This window comes from Fukomys damarensis, unplaced genomic scaffold (assembly GCF_012274545.1).
Source record: "Fukomys damarensis isolate Sample0158 unplaced genomic scaffold, DMR_v1.0_HiC HiC_scaffold_25, whole genome shotgun sequence".
Lineage (NCBI taxonomy): Eukaryota > Metazoa > Chordata > Mammalia > Rodentia > Bathyergidae > Fukomys > Fukomys damarensis.
In genome coordinates this window covers 31,611,908-31,620,309 of record NW_022900937.1, presented here as the reverse complement: position 1 = coordinate 31,620,309, position 8,402 = coordinate 31,611,908, and the positions used below count along the sequence as shown (strand labels likewise).

Below are 8,402 nucleotides of genomic sequence, written 5' to 3'. Positions count from 1 at the left end.
ACTCCCCCAGGCTCCAGCAGCTGGCCCGGAGCAGCGCGTCCGCACCTGGCCGGCCCCTGGCCTTAGGTAACGCGTGGCCTGGGAATCTGGGGCGCGGGCTGGTGGGGACACTGAGGTCACCTGGCCCTGGCCGAGGAGCCGTGAGAGCCCTGAGGACAGTGAGGCGACCCTCAGTCTGGGGGGCTTTGAGGAAACCCCGGGGGGAGGGGCCGCAGCCCACTGATCAGCGCCGGCTGCTGGCACCAGTATCAGCACCGTGGAGGCTGGGTGTTTGGGCACCATGGGGGTGGGTAGGGCCGCAGCCTTCCGGCCAAGGAAGCACTGAGGAGGCAAAGGGGAGAGGGAAGAACAGAGCCAGGCGTGGTGCTGTACACGCCTAAAATCCCAGCACGGTGGGAGGCTGAGGCAGGAGGATCTCACATTTGAGCTCAGCCTGGGCAACATAGCAAGACCCTGTCTCAAAGTGAAAGATATTACAAGGAATGGGGGTGGAGCTCAGCAGGAAGGCCCTGGGTTGGCTGAGATGATGGAGGAAGACACCTGAGGGCCCCTGGGGACCCCAGTCTAGCACTCTCTGCCAGGGCCATGCCGGCCTGAGCACCTCACAGGTCTCCTGCCCCCTAGCACACAGCCGGGCTGCAGTGAGGACCCCAGACCCGGGTCACAGAGGTCTTTGGCATGGGGAGGGGCCTGAGGACCACAGGCAGGGAAGGGCTGGACTCCGCCTCCTCTCCACTGCCCTGGGCCAAGGGGCAAACGTGAGTTCTCACCGCAGCCGCAGCCGACGCCCCCAGGTCTGAAGTGGAGGCTGTGTCAGCCCACAGGGCAGCCCCGCCCTATTCCTGCCCTTTCCCCTTCCAGGCGCTGCCGTGTGGCCAAGGACCGGTCCTCTGGCTGTGGGGACCAAATCCTTTGTCCGCAGCTCTCTGAGCTGGATCTGAGGTTGCCTGGCCCCCACACACACAGCAGAGTTCCCAGGGCCTCAGCAGCCCCTTCTAAAATTAGCTATTTTTAGGAAAGGTCTCAGGAAGTTGCCCAGCCTGGCTGGCCTTGAACTTGGCAATCCTCCTGCCTCAGCCGCCTAAGGAGCTGGGGTCGTGATGTACATCGCCACAGCCAACATGTTTGTAGCTTTTAAAAAAGTTTTATTCCGTTTCAGTCGGTCTGAAGAAGGGGGAGGCGCTTAGGGGGCAACTCCAGGAGCTGCTGCTGGTGAAGGCGGCGCTCTCTCATTGTCCACAGAGACCTGGTTCTGTGTCGCCACGGGGGCTGGGAAGGGACACTGACTTGGCTCCTGCCCCGGCGCGGCCTGTGCAGCTCCTTCTGGGGCCAGACTCAGGGAATCCCTGCTCCCAGGCGGCGGGCTCAGGTTCAAAGCCTCCAGCCTGGGTCTGGAGCTTGCTGTCTGCGGAGGGGGCCGGCAGCTGGTCCCGCTTCCCTCCCTCCTCTCGATCTGAAATGAGCTTTCCAGGCAGGGAGCAAAGCGGATCAGCACCGCCCTCCAGTGGTGGAATCGGGGAATGCGCGGAGCGCTGCGAGGCGGGTAGGAAACCGCACTTCTCCCCAGTTTCCAAGCCAGCTCTGCAAGGTGCGAAGCGACGCAGCGGGCAGTGTTGGTCACCACCACGAGCGTGGCTTCTGCAAGTCCTTCATGAAGTGCTTCACCTCGGTCCTCTTTAGTCCCGATTGAACCACTCTCAGAGCAGTAGCTTTTGGGATTAAGTCATTAATCTGCCCCGGCTGGGCTCGAACTTGTGATCCTCCTGCTTCAGCTTCCCATATGAAGAGGCTGAGGCAGGAGGGTCGACAATTTCAAGACCAGCCAGCTTGGGCAATTTAATGAGCCCTTGTCTCAAAATTTTAAAGCATTACATAGGAAAAATGTACAGTGTAAAAATCCACTGTAAACTGCATTCTAAAAAAAGTCAAGTAAGCATTTTCCAAAAGAAGGGAAAATTGTATCGAAGCTCATCCCTAGTTGTAGTCTAACCGTGCTCTGAATGTTTCTAGGGATCTTGTCAAACTCCGGACCCCCCAAAAAGCGCCACAAAGGGTGGTCCCCAGAGTCACCGTCGGTGGCAGATGCCGGCTGCCCCCCTGGCGGCGTGGACAGAGCGAAGTACGGTGAGTGGCCCCGGGTGAGGCCCGGGATGTGGGTGTCGGTGCTGGCGGTGTGCACTTGCGTGTGTGCGGGAGTGTGGGGGCAGCTGACAGACCGAGGACACAGAAGCCCCTGCCTGGCATCAGTCTCTTCGCGGAGCTGAGTCCTGGAGACATCGGTTAGCAGCACACGGGGCAGGGGCGTTAGCTGTGCTTCCCGGCTGCCTCGATGTCCCGAGTGGATCCCAAATGTGTCCCTTTCATGGACGAGGACGCAGAGCTGTCTTTCTGCTGGGTGGTGCTCAGCGGCAGCAGTCAGTGTATTTGTTTTGCTCACTTTTTTTTTTTGGTCCCGGGGATCGAACTTTCGAGGCAGGCAGCGGAACCCCTGAGCTGAATCCCTGGCCCCATGCCGTGTATTTGTGATGACACTGGGGAAAACCCCTCAGGAAAGAGGCTTGCAGAGCTGCTGCAGAAACTCGCCGGGATGATGGGAGGAGTGTGCTTGAAGCGAGGGGCGGGTTTTGAGGGGGTCGTGGCAGTGTGTCTCTTACTGTAATGAATTATTTCATGTCAACACGCGTCCTGTCTTCCGGATGATCCGTGTGGATTTCCTAGAAGGCGCGGGTGTGGCCTGTGTGCCCCAGGCGGGCGTGCTGGGCCCGGCTTCCGTCACTTTTCCTGTCGTGGCCTCCGGGGAGCCTGTGTCTGTTCCTGACAATTTGTTGAAAATATGCAAAGCCAAGCCGGTGATCTTTAAAGGCAAGTTTGGTGGAGCTTCCTCGCGGGTGGCAGAGGCACAGGGGAGGGACAGGCCGCCCCCAGGTGACCTGAGCAAGTCCAGAACTGCGGTGGCTGTGCTGAGGTTGAGCTCGCCCCCACGCGCAGGCCTCCTCCGCGCTCGCCGCTCTGCGTCTTCCCTCTCCTTCCCTCGCTCCTCCTCACGGAGCTGCGCGGTACCCGAGCACCGAGCGTCACTGCCACCCGTGGCCCTAAGCGTCTTCTGACCGGGCTGTGTGACATGGTCGTGGACCATTAAACCAGACTCCGCCCGATCCGGCCTGGCCGTGGTCTGACGGTGCCCGGGAGGGAGATCTCTGGCTCAGCGACAGAAATCCCTTCCCTTCCCGTGGAGCTGAAGACTCGGAGCTCCTGGGGCCGGGACGTGCGGAGCGGTACAGACCTGCGCGCGTCCGGTCCTTGCTGTGCCTGTGAGGTCATGGTGCGCGTAGCAAGAGAGGACGCCGCCTGGTGGGAAAGGGGAGCAACTGCCGGCTGTTCATTAAGAAAGGACACGCTTTTTATTCCTAAAAACAACAGCAGCAAATCCAAAGAAGCCGGGATGGTGGCGCACACCTGTAGTCCCAGCACTCTGGGAAGCTGAGGCAGGAAGATTGCAAGGTCAAGCCCAGCCTGGGTTACACAGCAATTTAGTGAGACCCTGTCTGAAAATAAAAATTAAAAAGGGCTGGGGATGCAGCTCATGGCAAAGGCCGTGGGGGCAAATCCTCAGTATCACAAAATAACCAAAACCAAAACAAAAGAAACACACACCCTGCTCCCTCCAGAAAGCTGCCACCAACAAACACAAGAGGTGGCCCTGAGGCAGTGGGGCACAGGTGTGGTGGGGTGTGGCGGGGCTCCTGTGGGCCCCACATGTCCCATTGTTCTGCATCTTTTCTAGGTGGCTGCAGCCTGTCTGGCCCCATGGGCCGAGAGAGCAGAGCCTGGGCAGCTGCCAGGCCCCCATGAGGCCAGGATGGCACCTGCACCCCTCTACAGAGGCCCAGTGTCCCAGCCCCTGACCCTGCTGCCAACACCCTTCTTGTCCTCCCTTTCATGGGGCTGATGTCACTGGACCCTGAGCCTCCTTTATGAAAATTGAGGCAGGAGCTCACTACATAGTTCAGCCTGGCCTTGGGCTCACTGTGTAGCCCAGGCTGGCCTCAAACTCACGAAGATCCTCCTACCTCAGCCTCCCGAGTGCTGGGGTTGCAGGCATGCGCCACTGCACCCGGCTCTCATCCTTTGTTATACAGTCTGTTCACATTGCCACTTGTAAATCACTGTGTTCATGGTGCCACCAGCTGTGGTCCCTGCTCCAGCATCCCAGAGCCACGAGTTTGGCAGGGCTGTGAAAGAATTCACAGGCAGAGCCAGGCCACTCTGCCTTGGAAGCCCTGGGTATCTAAGCAAGCCTGAGTTGGTGTCCCGGGCACCAGGCTGCCCTACAGCCGGTGCAGCACCCACACACCCCACATGCTGGGCACAGAGAGGTTGACATGCGTCATTTTGGTGACAGATGGTGACCCTGCTGCTTCCTGAGTCCCTGGGGCTGGACAGTGAGGGCCGCCCTGCCTTCCTGCCTGTCCCAGGATCTGCGCCAGGCCACCTGCCAGCAGTGCTGTCCCTTTCTCCACAGGCCACGGGAACTTCCCCTACCTGTGCGGGAACCTGAATGACGTGGTGGTCAGCCCATTGTTGTACACCTGCTACCAGAACTCCCAGTCCATTTCCAGGGCCTATGAGCAGTATGGCTCCTCCGCTGTGCAGCCCATCTCTGAGGAGATGCAGCTCCTGCTGACTGTGTACTACCTGGTCCAGCTAGGTGAGTCCCCATTGGCTGCTGGGTCAGCTGGGTGAGTCCCTATTGGCTGCCGGGTCCAGGTGGGTGAGTCCCCATTGGCTGCCATCCACAGTGCTGGTCACAGACCTCACCATGAAGACCGACTTGGGCAATGGAGGCTGAAATCACAGGGCACAGTCCCAGTCCCTGGGGACAGCACGGTCACTGCAGTGGTCCCTGTGGAGGGGAGAGCGGGCTGGGGTGGTAGAGAAAGCCCGTAAGCCACCGCCATGGCCCAGCACAGGGGACGGAGTGGGAGGGGAGAATGGCTGAGCCTGCCGCAGCGTTTGGAGCCGCAGTGGGGCGGTGGCGTCCGCGGTGGTGACGGCAGGTCCTTGGGTGCGCACCGGCCCCGGGGAGGGAGCTGCCATGACACAGGCAGGGCTGTGTGCGCCGCGGTGACCAGGAGATGTCCACCTCGCTCTTGTGGGGGCTCAGGGGGTGCAGAGCTGTTTCTGTGGTCCCGAAGGCAGGGGTGGTAAGGAGGGGAAAAGGGTGGGCACCCCTTAGAGTCTGTCTTCCTGGCTCCTGGTCTCTGAGGATGACCGTGTCATGACATCGGGAAGTGGATGCCATGTCCTGTTGCGGAGGTTGTGCATTTCTCTGTGCTCCTCTCCTACCTATAAAGACATTGCTGGGGTTTTTCATTTAGGGGAAGTTCAAGAGGTTCTGTCTTGGGGACCTCCAGCCTGGGTGGCCCTTGGGACACCCTGTGTCTTCCTGGTGGGCAGGTCTTTCTTGTTTGTTTGAGATACGATCTTACTGACTCATCCAGGCTGGGCTTGAACTCCCTATGTTGTCCCAGCTGGCCTCAAACTCAGTGGTCCTCCTGCCTCAGCCTCCCGAGTGCTGGTGTGCACCACTGCTCCGGCTGGGGTCCTTTCTTGCTCTTTCTCGGGATCCACATGTGGATCTAGTCAGGCATTGTGGGTTCTCGCCCCTCCCTCGCCCGCCCCTCCTGTGGTAGCGTGTCATGGCCCCTGTCCCCACAACCTGGAGAGCCGTGAGGGGACAGAGAGGAGACCGAAGGAAGCCAGAGGAGAGGGTTGTCGGCCTCGGTGTGGCTGGGGGGGACTGGGTTTGAGGGACTGGGTTTGGCCGCAGGGAACCCTGGCCACCTTGACGGGGGCCACAAAAGGGGTGGGGACGAAGCTGAAGAGGGAAGGACTGGAGAGAACACAGGCATGGGGTGCAAAGCAGCTTTCCTAAGGAGCGATGCTGGGAGAGGGCCTGCAGGAAGGTTTGGAAGACCGTGCTTACATCAGCTTCTCTAACCAGGTGCTCCCGGGATGCGCAGATTCTCATTGAATTTATCTATTAAAAATGGAAGCCAGGTGTGGTGGTGCAGGCCTGTGATTCCAGCACTCTGGGAGGCTGAGGCAGGAGGATCAGAGGTTCAAGCCCAGCTGGGCAACTTATGGACTTAGTGAGACCGTGTCTCAAAAAATAAAGAGCCAGGATGCAGCTCGGTGCAGAGGTCCTGGATTTGATCCCTATAAGAAGAAAGAGAGAGAGAGAGAGAGAGAGAGAGGGAGAAAGACAGAGAGAGAGAGAGCCAGAGAGGGAGAGAAAAGAAAAGAACAGCAATAAAAGCAAGCTCATGGGAGGGCCGGGGATTTAGCTCAGTGGTTCTGCCACCTGCCTTGCAAGCACAAGGTCCTGAGTTCGATCCCCGGTACCAAAAAAAAAAAAAAAAAAAGCAAGCTCATGGGGATAGTGGCTGTAGGAATTCACTTCTAAGAATTTCAGCATTTGAAACCTGGCAAGAGAAGAGATTGAGAAAGACAAAATCAGCTGGGTGTCGTGGTGCATGTCTGTCATCCCAGCACTCAAGAGGCTGAAGCAGGAGGATCTCTGCAACCTGGGTTACATCATGAGAGACCACCCTGGAGCACATAGCGAGACTCCGTCTCAAAACACCAAGTAACGTCCGGTGGCGCCTGCCTCCCGCGCTGACCGCCTGTCCCTGCCTTGCAGCGGCCGACCAGGTGCCACTGATGGAGGACCTGGAGCAGATCCTGCTGCGCTCCTGGCGTGAGTCACACCTGGCCGAGGTTCGGCAGTGCCCGCCAGCACCCCCGCAGCCCTGCCCGCCCGTGCCTGGCTCCGCAGTGCCCGTGACGTCAGCACAGCTGCCCTGGCTGGCTGGCCTGGCCGCCAGCTCCTGCAACGACAGCGTCCACGTCATCGAGTGCACCTACTCGCTGGCCGAGGGCCTGGCCGAGATGTTCCGCCTGCTGGTCGAGGGCAAGCTGGCCAAGGCCAACTATGTGGTCATCATCCGCACCTGCCGCAATGCCGCCATCCACTCCTGTATTGCTGTCACTGGTGAGCTGGCCCCTCGCGCTCTGTGTGGGGTTGGTGTCTGAGGCCGGTGACCCAGGCTGGCTTCAGCAGGTAGTCCTGCTGGGCTCGGGGTGACACACGCCTATCATCCCTGCCTCCGGGAGGCTGAGGCAGGAGGATCTCAAGTTCAAGTCCAGCCTGGGCAATTTGACCTTATGTCTCTCTCTCAACAAAGATAATTCACAGGAAGACCCAGTCTCAGTTTCCTTACTGGTGGAAGGGAGATAAGAAACAATGAACTCACTGTGTTGTGGGCTTGTACACCAGCCTGCTTGCTACCAAGGTATAAAAGTGCTCTGTTAGCCAGGCACCTGGGAGGCCGAGGCAGGAGGATCACCATGAGTTCCAGGCCAACTTGGGCTGCAGAGTAAGACCCTGTCTCAGACACAGCACAACACAACTAGGGGCGCTCACTTAAAGCTACGTTGCTCAGCCTGGCCTGTGGGGCCAGGGGCAGGGTGCACTCGTGGAGCAGCTGCTCTGGTCGGGAAATCAGACACCAGACTCACTGCGTGTGCCAGGCCGTTGAAATTTTCAGACATTGTGTATTTTCACCCCACATTTTGCACCTCCCTCTCTCTTCTGCAATATTGGGGGTTGAACCCAGGGCCTTTGCACTGAGCTATATTATTTTTAGTTTTTTAAATTTTGAGATAAGAGTCCAGCTAAGTTGCTAAATTGCCCAGGCTGGGCTCCCACTTGGGATCCTCCTGCCTCAGCCTGCCGAGTGCTGGCATCACGGGTGTGCAGCACCACGCCTAGCAAGCTCATCCTTTTTATCCTCTGAAATTATTCTAACCGTTCAGTGGAACTGGACAGTGCACACTGCTGATTCTTCAACAAACAGGGGCTCTGACCTGCTGTGGTGCTGGGCCTGGGGTGGGGAGAGAGATCAGGACACGATCTCCGATCTGGGAGCAGAGAGCACATGCCTGACATTCCAGCACTCTAGGAGGCTGAGGCAGGAGGGCTGAAAGTTCAAGCTAATCCCAGGCAAGTTAACGAGACCCTATTTCAAAATAAAAGTTTTAAAAATGGCTGAGGGGGCGGGCTGAGGATTTAGCTCTGAGCATTCAAGCTCTGCCATTGGGGGGAAAAAAAATAAAAATAAAACAGGCTGGTGAGAGCTGCCGCTGTCCCCAGGGAAGTACCAGGCCCGCATCCTGTCCGAGAGCCTCCTCAGCCCGGCCGAGTACCAGAGGGAGGTGCACTGCGAGCTGGTGACCGGCAGGGTGGACTCGCTGGGCGCCTTCTTCAGCAGCCTCTGTCGAGGTAGGCGCGGGCCTCCTGTCCTGGGCGCCACCCTCCTGCCCTGCGGCCCAAACCCAGG

General features: G+C 58.8%; 1 protein-coding gene across 1 annotated transcript in view; it reads left to right on the top strand.

Moving 5' to 3' along the window:
- Greb1 (growth regulating estrogen receptor binding 1) overlaps nucleotides 1–8,402 on the top strand; it is a gene marked incomplete at its 5' end in the record, with an annotated part of 45,740 nt that overhangs the window by 12,610 nt on the left and 24,728 nt on the right. Inside the window, 6 exon segments of the mRNA XM_033756076.1 lie at nucleotides 1–66; nucleotides 2,011–2,124; nucleotides 2,719–2,862; nucleotides 4,523–4,708; nucleotides 6,704–7,054; nucleotides 8,216–8,344. Coding sequence (XP_033611967.1) covers nucleotides 1–66; nucleotides 2,011–2,124; nucleotides 2,719–2,862; nucleotides 4,523–4,708; nucleotides 6,704–7,054; nucleotides 8,216–8,344 — 990 coding nt within the window.